The sequence below is a fragment of the Electrona antarctica genome (assembly GCF_951216825.1).
Source record: "Electrona antarctica genome assembly, contig: scaffold_230, whole genome shotgun sequence".
Classification (NCBI taxonomy): domain Eukaryota; kingdom Metazoa; phylum Chordata; class Actinopteri; order Myctophiformes; family Myctophidae; genus Electrona; species Electrona antarctica.
In genome coordinates this window covers 187501-209133 of record NW_027638291.1, presented here as the reverse complement: position 1 = coordinate 209133, position 21633 = coordinate 187501, and the positions used below count along the sequence as shown (strand labels likewise).

The 21633-nt window shown below is 50.5% G+C and overlaps 1 protein-coding gene across 1 annotated transcript in view; it reads left to right on the top strand.

Annotated features, from left to right (window-relative positions):
• Nucleotides 1-518: 518 nt before the first annotated feature.
• The window catches only part of ppp1r14c (protein phosphatase 1, regulatory (inhibitor) subunit 14C), a gene marked incomplete at both ends in the record, with an annotated part of 42076 nt that continues 20961 nt past the window's right edge, over nucleotides 519-21633 (top strand). The window contains one exon of the mRNA XM_079531087.1: nucleotides 519-785. Coding sequence (XP_079387213.1) covers nucleotides 519-785 — 267 coding nt within the window. The remainder of the gene's footprint in view (nucleotides 786-21633) is intronic.

Genomic DNA, 21633 nt, shown 5'->3' with positions numbered 1-21633 from the left:
CTCCTGACCCCCTATCCCCCTGCCCCCCCTGCCCCTCCTGCCCCTCCTGACCCTCCTGCCCCCCTGCCCCTCCTGCCCCCCTGCCCCTCTTGCCCTCCTGCCCCTCCTGCCCCCCTGCCCCCCTGCCGCTCCTGCCCCTCCTGACCCTCCTGCCCCCCTGTCCCTCTGCCCCCCTGCCCCCCCTGCCCCTCTGCCCCCCTGTCCCTCTGCCCCCCTGCCCCCCCTGCCCCTCTGCCCCCCTGCCCCTCTGAATCCCTGTGTGTGCACGTCCCTGCAGCCCTAAGCCCCTCCCCCTCCCTTTAAATAGCAGCTGGGTTAAAAGCGTCTCCCATTGTGTCTCCTCTCTCTCTCATCTCTCCTCTCCTCCTCATCTCTCCTCATCTCCTCTCCCGCAAAAGAAATACCCACGCTCACGCAAACCACTCTGTCCCGCACGCGTTAATCTCCCCCAAACCCACCCATCCATCCATCCATCAACCCCACCCAACCAACCCACCCACCCACCATACATTACGACCATGTCCGCGGCGAGCACAGAGACCAGCGCCCCCGGACGCGGGGTATTCTTCCAGCCTCCGGTCGGGGGGGGTCCCCTCATGGCCCCCTCCGGGGGGGGTCCCCCCCCAGCACCCCTGGGGGTCGTGGGGGGGGTGGTGGGGGACCCGGCCGCGGTGCAGCGGCGGCAGGGCAAAGTGACCGTGAAGTACGACCGCAAGGAGCTGAGGAAGAGGCTGAACCTGGAGGAGTGGATCATAGAGCAGCTCTCTGAGCTCTATGACTGTGAGGTCAGTCTCTATCTATCTATATCTATTGTCTGTCTGTCTGTCTGTCTGTCTGTCTGTCTGTCTGTCTGTCTGTCTGTCTGTCTGTCATGTCACGTCCTTGACCTGTCTGTCAGACATCTGTGCGTTATTGCATGGCCGGGTCCATTTGTTTCCAGTTCTCTCTCTCTCTCTCTCTCGCACGCACGCACGCACGCACGCACGCACGCACACAGAGTCAGAGTTGGAGTGAATGTAGGTCAATGCTGTCGGCCGTGTGTTTAATGTCAGACAGACAGACAGACAGACAGACAGACAGACAGACAGGTGACGGTATCTTTGTAGAATTCTCTCTTCTCTTTGTAATACTGATGTTGCAGCTGTATGTATGTATGTATGTATGTATGGATGGATGGATGGATGGATGGATGTATGTATGTATGTATGTATGGATGTATGGATGTATGGATGTATGGATGTATGGATGTATGGATGTATGGATGGATGGATGGATGGAGTCTTCCATTGAGGTTGACATTCAATTGTAATTAAGCGCAAAACCTTCCATGGCAAAAAATAATTTTCCATCTTGCAAAAAAGCGGTGTGTGTTTGATCTCCTCCTCCACGCAGGGGTCTCCTCCTCCACGCATGTACTAGAGCAGGGGCTTTCAACCCTTTTCAGACCAGGGTCCATTATTTATTTATTCTGCATTTGAGCCACGGACCACCATCTGATGACATTTAGCCTCTCAGACCCAAAACTAAAGAAGGTTTTGTCCATATTTCCATGCTGTATTGATGTCGGTATACCATTAGGAGAGATAAGAGGCAAACATTGACCAAATAACATTCTCTATTTGTGTAGACTTCTTGTAAATTAACTAATGTAGATGTTTAACAATAATTTAACTCTTGAGAGTGTAAAATGAAACCAAATGGACCCGTAAGGGATCATTTGTTTTCATTTTACACTCTCAAGAGTTAAAGATTTAATAAGGGTCCATTTGGTTCCCGTCCTGAATGGGTTAAAGGGACATTTCACAGCTGGAATAAAGTGCAGTCACTCAATGTTAACAGTATATTTGTAGTAGAGATAACAGCAGCACCCCCTGTGGCCAGAAACATTATGAGGTCTGTGTGTTTGGCTGGATTGCTGAATATCTACAATGCCCATAATGCTTTGCTGCACTGACAGGCAGACAGGCAGGCAGGCAGGCAGACAGACAGACAGACAGACAGACAGACAGACAGACAGACAGACAGACAGACAGACAGACAGACAGACAGACAGACAGACAGACAGACGGACGGTCTGTTGATGCATGAATCAAACGGGGAGGGGGGTCGATTCTATCTGAGCCGTTTGGCTTGTTTAAACCCCCTCTGGCGCATGGCGTGCGTGCGTGTGTGTGCGTGGGTGGGTGCATGTGTGGGTGGGTGCGTGTGTGTGTGTGTGTGTGTGAGAGGGGGAGGGGTGCAGAGAGACAGAGAAAAGAAGGGCAGTGGGTTAAACCGTATTCTTGCCTGCGTTCACTTGATGGCCCCTAATTAACAGTAGATTGTGCCTCTTATGGCCCCTAATTAACAGTAGATTGTGCCTCTTATGGCCCCTAATTAACAGTAGATTGTGCCTCTTATGGCCCCTAATTAACAGTAGATTGTGCCTCTTATGGCCCCTAATTAACAGTAGATTGTGCCTCTTATGGCCCCTAATTAAGAGTAGATTGTGCCTCTTATGGCCCCTAATTAACAGTAGATTGTGCCTCTTATGGCCCCTAATTAACAGTAGATTGTGCCTCTTATGGCCCCTAATTAAGAGTAGATTGTGCCTCTTATGGCCCCTAATTAACAGTAGATTGTGCCTCTTATGGCCCCTAATTAACAGTAGATTGTGCCTCTTATGGCCCCTAATTAAGAGTAGATTGTGCCTCTTATGGCCCCTAATTAACAGTAGATTGTGCCTCTTATGGCCCCTAATTAACAGTAGATTGTGCCTCTTATGGCCCCTAATTAACAGTAGATTGTGCCTCTTATGGCCCCTAATTAACAGTAGATTGTGCCTCTTATGGCCCCTAATTAACAGTAGATTGTGCCTCTTATGGCCCCTAATTAACAGTAGATTGTGCCTCTTATGGCCCCTAATTAACAGTAGATTGTGCCTCTTATGGCCCCTAATTAACAGTAGATTGTGCCTCTTATGGCCCCTAATTAACAGTAGATTGTGCCTCTTATGGCCCCTAATTAACAGTAGATTGTGCCTCTTATGGCCCCTAATTAACAGTAGATTGTGCCTCTTATGGCCCCTAATTAACAGTAGATTGTGCCTCTTATGGCCCCTAATTAACAGTAGATTGTGCCTCTTATGGCCCCTAATTAACAGTAGATTGTGCCTCTTATGGCCCCTAATTAACAGTAGATTGTGCCTCTTATGGCCCCTAATTAACAGTAGATTGTGCCTCTTATGGCCCCTAATTAACAGTAGATTGTGCCTCTTATGGCCCCTAATTAACAGTAGATTGTGCCTCTTATGGCCCCTAATTAACAGTAGATTGTGCCTCTTATGGCCCCTAATTAACAGTAGATTGTGCCTCTTATGGCCCCTAATTAACAGTAGATTGTGCCTCTTATGGCCCCTAATTAACAGTAGATTGTGCCTCTTATGGCCCCTAATTAACAGTAGATTGTGCCTCTTATGGCCCCTAATTAACAGTAGAGTGTGCCTCTTATGGCCCCTAATTAACAGTAGATTGTGCCTCTTATGGCCCCTAATTAACAGTAGAGTGTGCCTCTTATGGCCCCTAATTAACAGTAGATTGTGCCTCTTATGGCCCCTAATTAACAGTAGATTGTGCCTCTTATGGCCCCTAATTAACAGTAGATTGTGCCTCTTATGGCCCCTAATTAACAGTAGAGTGTGCCTCTTATGGCCCCTAATTAACAGTAGATTGTGCCTCTTATGGCCCCTAATTAAGAGTAGATTGTGCCTCTTATGACCCCTAATTAACAGTAGAGTGTGCCTCTTATGGCCCCTAATTAACAGTAGAGTGCCTCTTATGGCCCCTAATTAACAGTAGATTGTGCCTCTTATGGCCCCTAATTAACAGTAGATTGTGCCTCTTATGGCCCCTAATTAACAGTAGATTGTGCCTCTTATGGCCCCTAATTAAGAGTAGATTGTGCCTCTTATGGCCCCTAATTAACAGTAGATTGTGCCTCTTATGGCCCCTAATTAAGAGTAGATTGCGCCTCTTATGGCCCCTAATTAACAGTAGATTGTGCCTCTTATGGCCCCTAATTAACAGTAGATTGTGCCTCTTATGGCCCCTAATTAAGAGTAGATTGTGCCTCTTATGGCCCCTAATTAACAGTAGATTGTGCCTCTTATGGCCCCTAATTAACAGTAGATTGTGCCTCTTATGGCCCCTAATTAACAGTAGATTGTTCCTTCTACCTTCTACCTGCACTATTCATGATTTTAATTCATCATTGTAATGCCAATAGAAAAATCCGTGATATACACACTATGGGCTCCATTTTGTGCCTCATAGTTCAACTAGCCGATCTACAAAGAGACGTTGTGAGCTTGTAGATCGGCTATTTGAACCATTTTAAAGGGTTTTTTAAAAATAGTAAAAAATGGCAAATTAGTTTAGGGATAAAGGTTAAGAGGTGGCACAAGATATAGCCCTGAATCTCATTTTAACGTCAAATACCTAGTATTACACACCCAGTCCTGATGGTGGCGCTAACTAACACATACCTATTATTACACACCCAGTCCTGATGGTGGCGCTAACTAACACATACCTAGTATTAGACACCCAGGCCTGATGGTGGCGCTAACTTCACCATTATGACGATTTTGACCGAATTCCGAATCTGACCGTCGTCATTTCCGGTTTAACGGACGTAAACTTCCACTAGCTTTCTGAGTGTGTGTCACAGTGTTCTGTCCCCGATGCGTTCACAGTGATCTGTCCCCGATGCGTTCACAGTGTTCTGTCCCGATGCGTTCACAGTGATCTGTCCCGATGCGTTCACAGTGATCTGTCCCGATGCGTTCACAGTGTTCTGTCCCGATGCGTTCACAGTGTTCTGTCCCGATGCGTTCACAGTGTTCTGTCCCGATGCGTTCACAGTGTTCTGTCCCGATGCGTTCACAGTGTTCTGTCCCGATGCGTTCACAGTGTTCTGTCCCGATGCGTTCACAGTGTTCTGTCCCGATGCGTTCACAGTGATCTGTCCCCGATGCGTTCACAGTGTTCTGTCCCCGATGCGTTCACAGTGTTCTGTCCCCGATGCGTTCACAGTGTTCTGTCCCGATGCGTTCACAGTGTTCTGTCCCCGATGCGTTCACAGTGATCTGTCCCGATGCGTTCACAGTGTTCTGTCCCGATGCGTTCACAGTGTTCTGTCCCGATGCGTTCACAGTGTTCTGTCCCGATGCGTTCACAGTGATCTGTCCCGATGCGTTCACAGTGATCTGTCCCGATGCGTTCACAGTGTTCTGTCCCGATGCGTTCACAGTGTTCTGTCCCCGATGCGTTCACAGTGTTCTGTCCCGATGCGTTCACAGTGTTCTGTCCCGATGCGTTCACAGTGTTCTGTCCCGATGCGTTCACAGTGTTCTGTCCCGATGCGTTCACAGTGTTCTGTCCCCGATGCGTTCACAGTGTTCTGTCCCGATGCGTTCACAGTGTTCTGTCCCCGATGCGTTCACAGTGTTCTGTCCCGATGCGTTCACAGTGTTCTGTCCCGATGCGTTCACAGTGTTCTGTCCCGATGCGTTCACAGTGATCTGTCCCGATGCGTTCACAGTGATCTGTCCCCGATGCGTTCACAGTGTTCTGTCCCGATGCGTTCACAGTGTTCTGTCCCGATGCGTTCACAGTGATCTGTCCCGATGCGTTCACAGTGTTCTGTCCCGATGCGTTCACAGTGTTCTGTCCCGATGCGTTCACAGTGTTCTGTCCCGATGCGTTCACAGTGTTCTGTCCCGATGCGTTCACAGTGATCTGTCCCGATGCGTTCACAGTGTTCTGTCCCGATGCGTTCACAGTGTTCTGTCCCGATGCGTTCACAGTGTTCTGTCCCGATGCGTTCACAGTGTTCTGTCCCGATGCGTTCACAGTGTTCTGTCCCGATGCGTTCACAGTGTTCTGTCCCGATGCGTTCACAGTGTTCTGTCCCGATGCGTTCACAGTGTTCTGTCCCGATGCGTTCACAGTGTTCTGTCCCGATGCGTTCACAGTGTTCTGTCCCGATGCGTTCACAGTGATCTGTCCCGATGCGTTCACAGTGTTCTGTCCCGATGCGTTCACAGTGTTCTGTCCCGATGCGTTCACAGTGTTCTGTCCCGATGCGTTCACAGTGTTCTGTCCCGATGCGTTCACAGTGTTCTGTCCCGATGCGTTCACAGTGATCTGTCCCGATGCGTTCACAGTGTTCTGTCCCGATGCGTTCACAGTGTTCTGTCCCCGATGCGTTCACAGTGATCTGTCCCCGATGCGTTCACAGTGTTCTGTCCCCGATGCGTTCACAGTGTTCTGTCCCGATGCGTTCACAGTGTTCTGTCCCCGATGCGTTCACAGTGTTCTGTCCCCGATGCGTTCACAGTGTTCTGTCCCGATGCGTTCACAGTGTTCTGTCCCGATGCGTTCACAGTGTTCTGTCCCGATGCGTTCACAGTGTTCTGTCCCGATGCGTTCACAGTGTTCTGTCCCGATGCGTTCACAGTGTTCTGTCCCCGATGCGTTCACAGTGTTCTGTCCCGATGCGTTCACAGTGTTCTGTCCCCGATGCGTTCACAGTGTTCTGTCCGATGCGTTCACAGTGTTCTGTCCCGATGCGTTCACAGTGTTCTGTCCCGATGCGTTCACAGTGTTCTGTCCCGATGCGTTCACAGTGTTCTGTCCCGATGCGTTCACAGTGATCTGTCCCGATGCGTTCACAGTGATCTGTCCCCGATGCGTTCACAGTGTTCTGTCCCGATGCGTTCACAGTGTTCTGTCCCGATGCGTTCACAGTGTTCTGTCCCGATGCGTTCACAGTGTTCTGTCCCCGATGCGTTCACAGTGTTCTGTCCCCGATGCGTTCACAGTGTTCTGTCCCGATGCGTTCACAGTGTTCTGTCCCCGATGCGTTCACAGTGTTCTGTCCCGATGCGTTCACAGTGTTCTGTCCCGATGCGTTCACAGTGTTCTGTCCCGATGCGTTCACAGTGATCTGTCCCGATGCGTTCACAGTGATCTGTCCCCGATGCGTTCACAGTGTTCTGTCCCGATGCGTTCACAGTGTTCTGTCCCGATGCGTTCACAGTGATCTGTCCCGATGCGTTCACAGTGTTCTGTCCCGATGCGTTCACAGTGTTCTGTCCCGATGCGTTCACAGTGTTCTGTCCGATGCGTTCACAGTGATCTGTCCCCGATGCGTTCACAGTGTTCTGTCCCGATGCGTTCACAGTGTTCTGTCCCGATGCGTTCACAGTGTTCTGTCCCGATGCGTTCACAGTGATCTGTCCCCGATGCGTTCACAGTGTTCTGTCCCGATGCGTTCACAGTGTTCTGTCCCCGATGCGTTCACAGTGTTCTGTCCCGATGCGTTCACAGTGTTCTGTCCCGATGCGTTCACAGTGTTCTGTCCCGATGCGTTCACAGTGTTCTGTCCCGATGCGTTCACAGTGATCTGTCCCCGATGCGTTCACAGTGTTCTGTCCCGATGCGTTCACAGTGTTCTGTCCCGATGCGTTCACAGTGTTCTGTCCCGATGCGTTCACAGTGTTCTGTCCCGATGCGTTCACAGTGTTCTGTCCCGATGCGTTCACAGTGTTCTGTCCCGATGCGTTCACAGTGTTCTGTCCCGATGCGTTCACAGTGTTCTGTCCCGATGCGTTCACAGTGTTCTGTCCCGATGCGTTCACAGTGTTCTGTCCCGATGCGTTCACAGTGTTCTGTCCCGATGCGTTCACAGTGTTCTGTCCCGATGCGTTCACAGTGTTCTGTCCCGATGCGTTCACAGTGTTCTGTCCCGATGCGTTCACAGTGTTCTGTCCCGATGCGTTCACAGTGTTCTGTCCCGATGCGTTCACAGTGTTCTGTCCCGATGCGTTCACAGTGTTCTGTCCCGATGCGTTCACAGTGTTCTGTCCCGATGCGTTCACAGTGTTCTGTCCCGATGCGTTCACAGTGTTCTGTCCCGATGCGTTCACAGTGTTCTGTCCCGATGCGTTCACAGTGTTCTGTCCCGATGCGTTCACAGTGTTCTGTCCCGATGCGTTCACAGTGTTCTGTCCCGATGCGTTCACAGTGTTCTGTCCCGATGCGTTCACAGTGATCTGTCCCGATGCGTTCACAGTGTTCTGTCCCGATGCGTTCACAGTGTTCTGTCCCGATGCGTTCACAGTGATCTGTCCCGATGCGTTCACAGTGTTCTGTCCCCGATGCGTTCACAGTGTTCTGTCCCGATGCGTTCACAGTGTTCTGTCCCGTGCGTCAGTGTCCCGATGCGTTCACAGTGTTCTGTCCCGATGCGTTCACAGTGTTCTGTCCCGATGCGTTCACAGTGTTCTGTCCCGATGCGTTCACAGTGTTCTGTCCCGATGCGTTCACAGTGTTCTGTCCCGATGCGTTCACAGTGTTCTGTCCCGATGCGTTCACAGTGTTCTGTCCCGATGCGTTCACAGTGTTCTGTCCCGATGCGTTCACAGTGTTCTGTCCCGATGCGTTCACAGTGTTCTGTCCCGATGCGTTCACAGTGTTCTGTCCCGATGCGTTCACAGTGTTCTGTCCCGATGCGTTCACAGTGTTCTGTCCCGATGCGTTCACAGTGTTCTGTCCCGATGCGTTCACAGTGTTCTGTCCCGATGCGTTCACAGTGTTCTGTCCCGATGCGTTCACAGTGTTCTGTCCCGATGCGTTCACAGTGTTCTGTCCCGATGCGTTCACAGTGTTCTGTCCCGATGCGTTCACAGTGTTCTGTCCCGATGCGTTCACAGTGTTCTGTCCCGATGCGTTCACAGTGTTCTGTCCCGATGCGTTCACAGTGTTCTGTCCCGATGCGTTCACAGTGTTCTGTCCCGATGCGTTCACAGTGTTCTGTCCCGATGCGTTCACAGTGTTCTGTCCCGATGCGTTCACAGTGTTCTGTCCCGATGCGTTCACAGTGTTCTGTCCCGATGCGTTCACAGTGTTCTGTCCCGATGCGTTCACAGTGTTCTGTCCCGATGCGTTCACAGTGTTCTGTCCCGATGCGTTCACAGTGTTCTGTCCCGATGCGTTCACAGTGTTCTGTCCCGATGCGTTCACAGTGTTCTGTCCCGATGCGTTCACAGTGTTCTGTCCCGATGCGTTCACAGTGTTCTGTCCCGATGCGTTCACAGTGTTCTGTCCCGATGCGTTCACAGTGTTCTGTCCCGATGCGTTCACAGTGTTCTGTCCCGATGCGTTCACAGTGTTCTGTCCCGATGCGTTCACAGTGATCTGTCCCGATGCGTTCACAGTGTTCTGTCCCGATGCGTTCACAGTGTTCTGTCCCGATGCGTTCACAGTGTTCTGTCCCGATGCGTTCACAGTGTTCTGTCCCGATGCGTTCACAGTGTTCTGTCCCGATGCGTTCACAGTGTTCTGTCCCGATGCGTTCACAGTGATCTGTCCCGATGCGTTCACAGTGTTCTGTCCCGATGCGTTCACAGTGTTCTGTCCCGATGCGTTCACAGTGTTCTGTCCCGATGCGTTCACAGTGATCTGTCCCGATGCGTTCACAGTGTTCTGTCCCGATGCGTTCACAGTGTTCTGTCCCGATGCGTTCACAGTGTTCTGTCCCGATGCGTTCACAGTGTTCTGTCCCGATGCGTTCACAGTGATCTGTCCCGATGTGTTGTCACAGTGATCTGTCCCGATGCGTTCACAGTGTTCTGTCCCGATGCGTTCACAGTGTTCTGTCCCGATGCGTTCACAGTGTTCTGTCCCGATGCGTTCACAGTGATCTGTCCCCGATGCGTTCACAGTGTTCTGTCCCGATGCGTTCACAGTGTTCTGTCCCCGATGCGTTCACAGTGATCTGTCCCGATGCGTTCACAGTGTTCTGTCCCGATGCGTTCACAGTGTTCTGTCCCGATGCGTTCACAGTGATCTGTCCCGATGCGTTCACAGTGTTCTGTCCCGATGCGTTCACAGTGATCTGTCTCGATGCGTTCACAGTGTTCTGTCCCGATGCGTTCACAGTGTTCTGTCCCGATGCGTTCACAGTGTTCTGTCCCGATGCGTTCACAGTGTTCTGTCCCGATGCGTTCACAGTGATCTGTCCCGATGCGTTCACAGTGTTCTGTCCCGATGCGTTCACAGTGTTCTGTCCCCGATGCGTTCACAGTGTTCTGTCCCGATGCGTTCACAGTGTTCTGTCCCGATGCGTTCACAGTGTTCTGTCCCGATGCGTTCACAGTGTTCTGTCCCGATGCGTTCACAGTGATCTGTCCCCGATGCGTTCACAGTGTTCTGTCCCGATGCGTTCACAGTGTTCTGTCCCGATGCGTTCACAGTGATCTGTCCCCGATGCGTTCACAGTGATCTGTCCCGATGCGTTCACAGTGTTCTGTCCCGATGCGTTCACAGTGATCTGTCCCCGATGCGTTCACAGTGTTCTGTCCCGATGCGTTCACAGTGATCTGTCCCCGATGCGTTCACAGTGTTCTGTCCCGATGCGTTCACAGTGTTCTGTCCCGATGCGTTCACAGTGTTCTGTCCCGATGCGTTCACAGTGTTCTGTCCCCGATGCGTTCACAGTGATCTGTCCCCGATGCGTTCACAGTGTTCTGTCCCGATGCGTTCACAGTGTTCTGTCCCCGATGCGTTCACAGTGATCTGTCCCCGATGCGTTCACAGTGTTCTGTCCCGATGCGTTCACAGTGTTCTGTCCCGATGCGTTCACAGTGTTCTGTCCCGATGCGTTCACAGTGTTCTGTCCCGATGCGTTCACAGTGTTCTGTCCCCGATGCGTTCACAGTGTTCTGTCCCGATGCGTTCACAGTGTTCTGTCCCGATGCGTTCACAGTGATCTGTCCCCGATGCGTTCACAGTGTTCTGTCCCGATGCGTTCACAGTGTTCTGTCCCGATGCGTTCACAGTGTTCTGTCCCGATGCGTTCACAGTGATCTGTCCCGATGCGTTCACAGTGATCTGTCCCCGATGCGTTCACAGTGATCTGTCCCGATGCGTTCACAGTGTTCTGTCCCCGATGCGTTCACAGTGATCTGTCCCGATGCGTTCACAGTGTTCTGTCCCCGATGCGTTCACAGTGATCTGTCCCGATGCGTTCACAGTGATCTGTCCCGATGCGTTCACAGTGTTCTGTCCCGATGCGTTCACAGTGATCTGTCCCCGATGCGTTCACAGTGATCTGTCCCGATGCGTTCACAGTGATCTGTCCCGATGCGTTCACAGTGATCTGTCCCCGATGCGTTCACAGTGATCTGTCCCGATGCGTTCACAGTGTTCTGTCCCGATGCGTTCACAGTGATCTGTCCCCGATGCGTTCACAGTGTTCTGTCCCGATGCGTTCACAGTGATCTGTCCCCGATGCGTTCACAGTGTTCTGTCCCGATGCGTTCACAGTGTTCTGTCCCGATGCGTTCACAGTGTTCTGTCCCGATGCGTTGTCACAGTGATCTGTCCCGATGCGTTCACAGTGATCTGTCCCGATGCGTTCACAGTGTTCTGTCCCGATGCGTTGTCACAGTGATCTGTCCCGATGCGTTGTCACAGTGATCTGTCCCGATGCGTTCACAGTGTTCTGTCCCGATGCGTTCACAGTGTTCTGTCCCGATGCGTTCACAGTGTTCTGTCCCCGATGCGTTCACAGTGTTCTGTCCCCGATGCGTTCACAGTGTTCTGTCCCGATGCGTTCACAGTGTTCTGTCCCGATGCGTTCACAGTGTTCTGTCCCCGATGCGTTCACAGTGATCTGTCCCGATGCGTTCACAGTGTTCTGTCCCGATGCGTTCACAGTGTTCTGTCCCGATGCGTTCACAGTGTTCTGTCCCCGATGCGTTCACAGTGATCTGTCCCGATGCGTTCACAGTGTTCTGTCCCCGATGCGTTCACAGTGTTCTGTCCCGATGCGTTCACAGTGTTCTGTCCCGATGCGTTCACAGTGATCTGTCCCGATGCGTTCACAGTGTTCTGTCCCCGATGCGTTCACAGTGTTCTGTCCCGATGCGTTCACAGTGTTCTGTCCCGATGCGTTCACAGTGTTCTGTCCCCGATGCGTTCACAGTGTTCTGTCCCCGATGCGTTCACAGTGTTCTGTCCCGATGCGTTCACAGTGTTCTGTCCCCGATGCGTTCACAGTGATCTGTCCCGATGCGTTCACAGTGTTCTGTCCCGATGCGTTCACAGTGTTCTGTCCCGATGCGTTCACAGTGATCTGTCCCGATGCGTTCACAGTGTTCTGTCCCCGATGCGTTCACAGTGTTCTGTCCCGATGCGTTCACAGTGTTCTGTCCCGATGCGTTCACAGTGTTCTGTCCCGATGCGTTCACAGTGTTCTGTCCCGATGCGTTCACAGTGTTCTGTCCCCGATGCGTTCACAGTGATCTGTCCCGATGCGTTCACAGTGTTCTGTCCCGATGCGTTCACAGTGTTCTGTCCCGATGCGTTCACAGTGTTCTGTCCCCGATGCGTTCACAGTGTTCTGTCCCGATGCGTTCACAGTGTTCTGTCCCGATGCGTTCACAGTGTTCTGTCCCCGATGCGTTCACAGTGATCTGTCCCGATGCGTTCACAGTGTTCTGTCCCGATGCGTTCACAGTGATCTGTCCCGATGCGTTCACAGTGTTCTGTCCCGATGCGTTCACAGTGTTCTGTCCCGATGCGTTCACAGTGATCTGTCCCGATGCGTTCACAGTGATCTGTCCCGATGCGTTCACAGTGTTCTGTCCCCGATGCGTTCACAGTGTTCTGTCCCGATGCGTTCACAGTGATCTGTCCCGATGCGTTCACAGTGATCTGTCCCGATGCGTTCACAGTGATCTGTCCCGATGCGTTCACAGTGTTCTGTCCCGATGCGTTCACAGTGTTCTGTCCCCGATGCGTTCACAGTGATCTGTCCCGATGCGTTCACAGTGTTCTGTCCCGATGCGTTCACAGTGATCTGTCCCGATGCGTTCACAGTGATCTGTCCCCGATGCGTTCACAGTGTTCTGTCCCGATGCGTTCACAGTGTTCTGTCCCGATGCGTTCACAGTGTTCTGTCCCGATGCGTTCACAGTGTTCTGTCCCGATGCGTTCACAGTGTTCTGTCCCGATGCGTTCACAGTGTTCTGTCCCGATGCGTTCACAGTGTTCTGTCCCCGATGCGTTCACAGTGTTCTGTCCCGATGCGTTCACAGTGTTCTGTCCCGATGCGTTCACAGTGTTCTGTCCCCGATGCGTTCACAGTGTTCTGTCCCGATGCGTTCACAGTGTTCTGTCCCGATGCGTTCACAGTGTTCTGTCCCCGATGCGTTCACAGTGTTCTGTCCCGATGCGTTCACAGTGTTCTGTCCCGATGCGTTCACAGTGATCTGTCCCGATGCGTTCACAGTGTTCTGTCCCGATGCGTTCACAGTGTTCTGTCCCGATGCGTTCACAGTGTTCTGTCCCGATGCGTTCACAGTGTTCTGTCCCGATGCGTTCACAGTGTTCTGTCCCGATGCGTTCACAGTGATCTGTCCCGATGCGTTCACAGTGATCTGTCCCGATGCGTTCACAGTGTTCTGTCCCCGATGCGTTCACAGTGATCTGTCCCGATGCGTTCACAGTGTTCTGTAATTCACAGTGTTCTGTCCCGATGCGTTCACAGTGTTCTGTAATTCACAGTGTTCTGTCCCGATGCGTTCACAGATGCTGCGATCGTTGTATTTTTTCATATCTAAGTCAAATTAATCTCTAATCAAGCCCCGAATATCGCATTTTGAGCAGCTATGCACATAAAGACAGCGTGCGTGCGTGCGTGCGTGCGTGCGTGCGTGCGTGCGTGCGTGCGTGCGTGCGTGCGTGCGTGCGTGCGTGCGTGCGTGCGTGCGTGCGTGCGTCACAGTGATCTGTCCCGATGCGTTCACAGTGTTCTGTCCCCGATGCGTTCACAGTGTTCTGTCCCGATGCGTTCACAGTGTTCTGTCCCGATGCGTTCACAGTGTTCTGTCCCCGATGCGTTCACAGTGTTCTGTCCCCGATGCGTTCACAGTGTTCTGTCCCGATGCGTTCACAGTGTTCTGTCCCCGATGCGTTCACAGTGATCTGTCCCGATGCGTTCACAGTGTTCTGTCCCGATGCGTTCACAGTGTTCTGTCCCGATGCGTTCACAGTGATCTGTCCCGATGCGTTCACAGTGTTCTGTCCCGATGCGTTCACAGTGTTCTGTCCCGATGCGTTCACAGTGTTCTGTCCCCGATGCGTTCACAGTGATCTGTCCCGATGCGTTCACAGTGTTCTGTCCCGATGCGTTCACAGTGTTCTGTCCCGATGCGTTCACAGTGTTCTGTCCCCGATGCGTTCACAGTGTTCTGTCCCGATGCGTTCACAGTGTTCTGTCCCGATGCGTTCACAGTGTTCTGTCCCCGATGCGTTCACAGTGATCTGTCCCGATGCGTTCACAGTGTTCTGTCCCGATGCGTTCACAGTGATCTGTCCCGATGCGTTCACAGTGTTCTGTCCCGATGCGTTCACAGTGTTCTGTCCCGATGCGTTCACAGTGTTCTGTCCCGATGCGTTCACAGTGTTCTGTCCCGATGCGTTCACAGTGTTCTGTCCCGATGCGTTCACAGTGTTCTGTCCCGATGCGTTCACAGTGTTCTGTCCCGATGCGTTCACAGTGTTCTGTCCCGATGCGTTCACAGTGTTCTGTCCCCGATGCGTTCACAGTGTTCTGTCCCGATGCGTTCACAGTGTTCTGTCCCCGATGCGTTCACAGTGTTCTGTCCCCGATGCGTTCACAGTGTTCTGTCCCCGATGCGTTCACAGTGTTCTGTCCCCGATGCGTTCACAGTGTTCTGTCCCGATGCGTTCACAGTGTTCTGTCCCGATGCGTTCACAGTGTTCTGTCCCCGATGCGTTCACAGTGTTCTGTCCCGATGCGTTCACAGTGTTCTGTCCCGATGCGTTCACAGTGTTCTGTCCCCGATGCGTTCACAGTGTTCTGTCCCGATGCGTTCACAGTGTTCTGTCCCCGATGCGTTCACAGTGTTCTGTCCCCGATGCGTTCACAGTGTTCTGTCCCCGATGCGTTCACAGTGTTCTGTCCCCGATGCGTTCACAGTGTTCTGTCCCCGATGCGTTCACAGTGTTCTGTCCCGATGCGTTCACAGTGTTCTGTCCCGATGCGTTCACAGTGTTCTGTCCCCGATGCGTTCACAGTGTTCTGTCCCGATGCGTTCACAGTGTTCTGTCCCGATGCGTTCACAGTGTTCTGTCCCCGATGCGTTCACAGTGTTCTGTCCCGATGCGTTCACAGTGTTCTGTCCCGATGCGTTCACAGTGATCTGTCCCGATGCGTTCACAGTGTTCTGTCCCCGATGCGTTCACAGTGTTCTGTCCCCGATGCGTTCACAGTGATCTGTCCCGATGCGTTCACAGTGTTCTGTAATTCACAGTGTTCTGTCCCGATGCGTTCACAGTGTTCTGTAATTCACAGTGTTCTGTCCCGATGCGTTCACAGATGCTGCGATCGTTGTATTTTTTCATATCTAAGTCAAATTAATCTCTAATCAAGCCCCGAATATCGCATTTTGAGCAGCTATGCACATAAAGACAGCGTGCGTGCGTGCGTGCGTGCGTGCGTGCGTGCGTGCGTGCGTGCGTGCGTGCGTGCGTGCGTGCGTGCGTGCGTGCGTGCGTGCGTGCGTTCATGCGCGAGCGAGCGTGCACGCGAGGATACACTGACACCACAGCGCGTAAACAGCGCCTCAAACTGTGACTCCGCCCACAACCAGGGGAAGTTGTGATTTGCGCTCGCTCACTGCAATGCAATTTGCGGCATTTTCAAAACAATATTGAGCAGAATAGCGATTATCAAACGTATTTGCAATGCCATACGTTGATCTGTTGCCCGTGGACAAGGCACGCTACCTCCGCAAGTTAGATAGCATCGGCATAGATTTTTGTCCGTATGTGATTAAGGATTGGACCAAGTTGCATTGGCAGCCATAGAAAATTCTTACCCCAGGCACGTGCTCATGCATCTTCTCAGGTCAATCTGTGTATCGCTTTCATATAAAAACCTGACACCACTGTCCGGCCACGTGTCCCTGTGTGTGTGTGTGTGTGTGTGTGTGTGTGTGTGTGTGTGTGTGTGTGTGTGTGTGTGTGTGTGTGTGTGTGTGTGTGTAATTGATAGAATGATGAAGGGCTGGCGTCCAATCAGATGAATTGATTTTTACTTCCTGTAACATTGCCATGCTGGACATGACTGGACAGAAAGAACAGCGTGCGTGCGTGCGTGCGTGCGTGCGTGCGTGCGTGCGTGCGTGCGTGCGTGCGTGCGTGCGTGCGTGCGTGCGTGCGTGCGTGCGTGCGTGCGTGCGCGTGTGTGTGTGTATGTAGCCTATATGTGCGTGTGTATATTAAAGCCGGGATCGGGACGACTTCTTCCAGCGCGACCCTAACCCTAGCCCGACCCGAGCCCGACAGCTTTGTGTCCGACCCGAAACGAGCGCGACCTTAATTATTAATACATGCGTCCGACCCGGGCCCGTGAGGTTCACGTGGAGCGGAGTGCCTCAGGGCTGTGCACTGTGACATTTGTGCCTCATTTTAAATCTATCTCCACTGAGAACAGATCTACAAGATCTCTCATTTTAAAGACTTAAGGCCAATGCACTCACAGTGCATTGTGGGACTTGTAGTATTATGGTGGTCCGTGCAATATACCAGAGGGCCAGTTCTAATACTGATTAAATATCATCCCGCGGGCCAAAGATAATTCATTCACGGGCCTGATTTGACCCCCGGGCCCCTGATTTGACCCCCGGGGTTTGATTTGACCCCCGGGCCCCTGATTTGACCCCCGGGGTTTGATTTGACCCCCGGGGGACCTTGAGTTTGACAGATATTATATGGTCTATTTTAGTGGTTTCTTCTGATGGCATAGAAGGCCCGTCCTGCCTCGTCTCTCAGGTCCTTCACAGCTCGGTTGTAGTTCTATTCCTTGTCAGGTTGTAGTTCTATTCAGGTTGTAGTTCTATTCAGGTTGTAGTTCTATTCCCTGTGATGTTCAGGTTGTAGTTCTATTCAGGTTGTAGTTCTATTCAGGTTGTAGTTCTATTCCCTGTGATGTTCAGGTTGTAGTTCTATTCAGGTTGTAGTTCTATTCCCTGTGATGTTCAGGTTGTAGTTCTATTAGGTTGTAGTTCTATTAGGTTGTAGTTCTATTCCCTGCTGATGTTTTGTAGTTCTATTAGGTTGTAGTTCTATTAGGTTGTAGTTCTATTCAGGTTGTAGTTCTATTCCCTGTGATGTTCAGGTTGTAGTTCTATTAGGTTGTAGTTCTATTAGGTTGTAGTTCTATTCCCTGCTGATGTTCAGATTGTAGTTCTATTATGTTGTAGTTCTATTATGTTGTAGTTCTATTATGTTGTAGTTCTATTCCCTGATGATGTTCAGGTTGTAGTTCTATTAGGTTGTAGTTCTATTCCCTGATGACGTTCAGGTTGTAGTTCTATTAGGTTGTAGTTCTATTAGGTTGTAGTTCTATTCCCTGCTGATGTTCAGGTTGTAGTTCTATTAGGTTGTAGTTCTATTAGGTTGTAGTTCTATTCCCTGTGCTGCTGATGTTCAGGCCGAGATTGTTTGTTCTAACGGGATGTATTTAGGAAGAATTGTTGGTTTTGGCTTTTGGTCTATTAGGGTGTTGGGTCTCTCTCTCTCTCTCTCTCTCTCTCTCTCTCTCTCTCTCTCTCTCTAGGATAGCGGAAGGTGAATCATGGCAGAGATTGATGTCTCTGTGCTCTCCAGGGGGTGTGTGTGTGTGTGCGTGCGTGTGTGCGTGCGTGTGTGTGCTCGCTCCTCAAAGGACATTGAGAGAGAGGACATATCCCTTCTAGGTATAGCGTGGGAAGATGTGTTGGAAGGTGTGTGCATTAGAGAGAGAGAGAGAGAGGGATACAGAGATACAGAGAGAGAGAGAGAGAGAGAGAGAGAGAGAGAGAGAGAGAGAGAGAGAGAGAGAGAGAGAGAGAGAGAGAGAGAGAGAGAGAGAGAGAGATGGATACAGAGATACAGAGAGAGAGAGAGAGAGAGAGAGACAGAGAGAGAGAGAGAGAGAGAGAGAGAGAGAGATACAGAGAGAGAGAGAGACAGAGACAGAGACAGAGAGAAGCGACAGAAGAAAGACAGAAAGAGGTCTAGTGGAGACTAGTCGACTCTGCAGTTATTTTGCTGTGTGTGTGTGTGTGTGTGTGCGTGTGTGCGTGCGTGCGTGCGTGCGTGCGTGCATGCGTGCGTGCGCATGACATTCAGCAGTTACACACACACACACACACACACACACACACACACACACACACACACACACACACACACACACACACACACACACACACACACACACACAGCAGCCATTTGGGGGAACTGTCCATAAGGTGATGATTGCACAAAATATTGTGCGTATGTGTGCACTTTTTGTGCACATGCGAGTGTGTGTGCCCTGCATGTTCTGCACGTGTGTGTGTGTGTGTGTGTGTGTGTGTGTGTGTGTGTGTGTGTGTGTGTGTGTGTGTGTGTGTGTGTGTGTGTGTGTGTGTGTGTGTGTGTGTGTGTGTGTGTGTTCACGTCAGTGCGTGTGCGTGTGCGCGTGAACACGCCCATATGGTGTAGTTCAATTTAAAAGGGACACAATTTAGTTACTTCAGTCTAGCATGTCTGGCATAATTCAGTAATTTGTCCTTTGACCTTTATTTGTGACCAAATTTGACTGAGGGACTGCCATTGGATTTTTTTGTTTTTTCATGTCATATGAAAGCAGCGAATCATAGCTTCAAATTAACATATTGGTTGTTCAGTTTGACCCACCAGTTTTGGAGATATGGCTTATAGAGTAATGTCTTGCAGAGAAACAGCGAGAACAACTCATGTTGTAGTCGTTGTTTTGTAGTCATCAGCAGGATATCGTTACGTCATGTTGTAGTATTGTTTTGTAGTCCTCAGGATGATATCGTTACGTCATGTTGTAGTCATTGTTTTGTAGTCATATCGCTACGTCATGTTGTAGTCATTGTTTTGAAGTCATCAGGATGATATCGTTACATCATGTTGTAGTCATTGTTTTGTAGTCATCAGGATGATATCGTTACGTCATGTTGTAGTCATTGTTTTGTAGTCATATCGCTACGTCATGTTGTAGTCATTGTTTTGTAGTCATATCGCTATGTCATGTTGTAGTCATTGTTTTGTAGTCATCAGGATGATATTGTTACGTCATGTTGTAGTCATTGTTTTGTAGTCTTATCGCTACGTCATGTTGTAGTCATTGTTTTGTAGTCAGTCATCAGGATGATATCGTTACGTCATGTTGTAGTCATTGTTTTGTAGTCATATCGCTACGTCATGTTGTAGTCATTGTTTTGTAGTCATATCGCTACGTCATGTTGTAGTCATTGTTTTGTAGTCATATCCCTACGTCATGTTGTAGTCATTGTTTTGTAGTCATCAGGATGATATCGTTACGTCATGTTGTAGTCATTGTTTTGTAGTCTTATCGCTACGTCATGTTGTAGTCATTGTTTTGTAGTCATCAGGATGATATCGTTACGTCATGTTGTAGTCATTGTTTTGTAGTCATCAGGATGATATCGTTGCGTCATGTTGTAGTATTGTTTTGTAGTCATCAGGATGATATCGTTACGTCATGTTGTAGTCATTGTTTTGTAGTCATCAGGATGATATCGTTACGTCATGTTGTAGTCATTGTTTTGTAGTCATCAGGATGATATCGTTACGTCATGTTGTAGTCATTGTTTTGTAGTCATCAGGATGATATCGTTACGTCATGTTGTAGCTGCAGGCTACGAGAGCTTTTATTGTCATTCTTCCGGTTTGAGGGAAAAGGAAGTTCCGCTCCTGCCTGATGACAGTGGTTGCCTCTTTCTTGCGTAAGACTTCACAACGCCACGCCAGACTTCCTGTCGAGATCATGGATTTCACAATAACACGCCAGACTTCCCGGTCCTTCATTGCCATCCCCAGTTCCTGCTTACTGATGCATGTGTCCCTAGCGATGACATCAGGGAACGACAGCTTTCTACCTCTGGTCTGCTTTGAGGCAGGACTCCAGAGAAGAAGGGAATATATAACCTCATTGTCAGCTCTGTAGCAGTGGCCGACAAACTGTGTTCTTCTGGATCGGACTAGTGAAGAAACACAGGGAAGGTTGCCGTATATTAGATCAGTCGATGGGTGGACTAGTGTAGAAACACAGGGAAGGTTGCCGTATATTAGATCAGTCGATGGGTGGACTAGTGTAGAAACACAGGGAAGGTTGCCGTATATTAGATCAGTCGATGGGTGGACTAGTGTAGAAACACAGGGAAGGTTGCCGTATATTAGATTAGTCGATGTGTGGACTAGTGTAGAAACACAGGGAAGGTTGCCGTATATTAGATTAGTCGATGGGTGGACTAGTGTAGAAACACAGGGAAGGTTGCCATATATTAGATCAGTCGATGGGTGGACTAGTGTAGAAACACAGGGAAGGTTGCCGTATATTAGATCAGTCGATGGGTGGACTAGTGAAGAAACACAGGGAAGGTTGCCGTATATTAGATCAGTCGATGGGTGGACTAGTGAAGAAACACAGGGAAGGTTGCCGTATATTAGATCAGTCGATGGGTGGACTAGTGAAGAAACACAGGGAAGGTTGCCGTATATTAGATTAGTCGATGGGTGGACTAGTGTAGAAACACAGGGAAGGTTGCCGTATATTAGATCAGTCGATGGGTGGACTAGTGTAGAAACACAGGGAAGGTTGCCGTATATTAGATTAGTCGATGGGTGGACTAGTGTAGAAACACAGGGAAGGTTGCCGTATATTAGATTAGTCGATGTGTGGACTAGTGTAGAAACACAGGGAAGGTTGCCGTATATTAGATTAGTCGATGGGTGGACTAGTGAAGAAACACAGGGAAGGTTGCCGTATATTAGATCAGTCGATGGGTGGACTAGTGAAGAAACACAGGGAAGGTTGCCGTATATTAGATTAGTCGATGGGTGGACTAGTGTAGAAACACAGGGAAGGTTGCCGTATATTAGATCAGTCGATGGGTGGACTAGTGTAGAAACACAGGGAAGGTTGCCGTATATTAGATCAGTCGATGGGTGGACTAGTGTAGAAACACAGGGAAGGTTGCCGTATATTAGATTAGTCGATGGGTGGACTAGTGTAGAAACACAGGGAAGGTTGCCGTATATTAGATCAGTCGATGGGTGGCTCTTCCAAGATAGATTTTGCGCTCTCACTGGAAGGAGGGTGTAAGGGCCATCCTCTCACTGGAAGGAGGGTGTAAGCCATCCTCTCACTGGAAGGAGGGTGTAAGCCATCCTCTCACTGGAAGGAGGGTGTAAGCCATCCTCTCACTGGAAGGAGGGTGTAAGCCTCTCACTGGAAGGAGGGTGTAAGCCATCTCTCACTGGAAGGAGGGTGTAAGCCATCTCTCACTGGAAGGAGGGTGTAAGCCATCCAGCCGTTTCTCTAGTTTAGTATTTATGATTTCAGTATGAATAACACAGTGTGACTGTGTGTGTGTGTGTGTGTGTGTGCGTGCGCGCGCGCGCGCGTGTGTTGGTACACAGATCAGACGTGTCGACGCCCACAAGGCCTTTAAGCAGCCAGAGACGGCCTAGCAGCTGC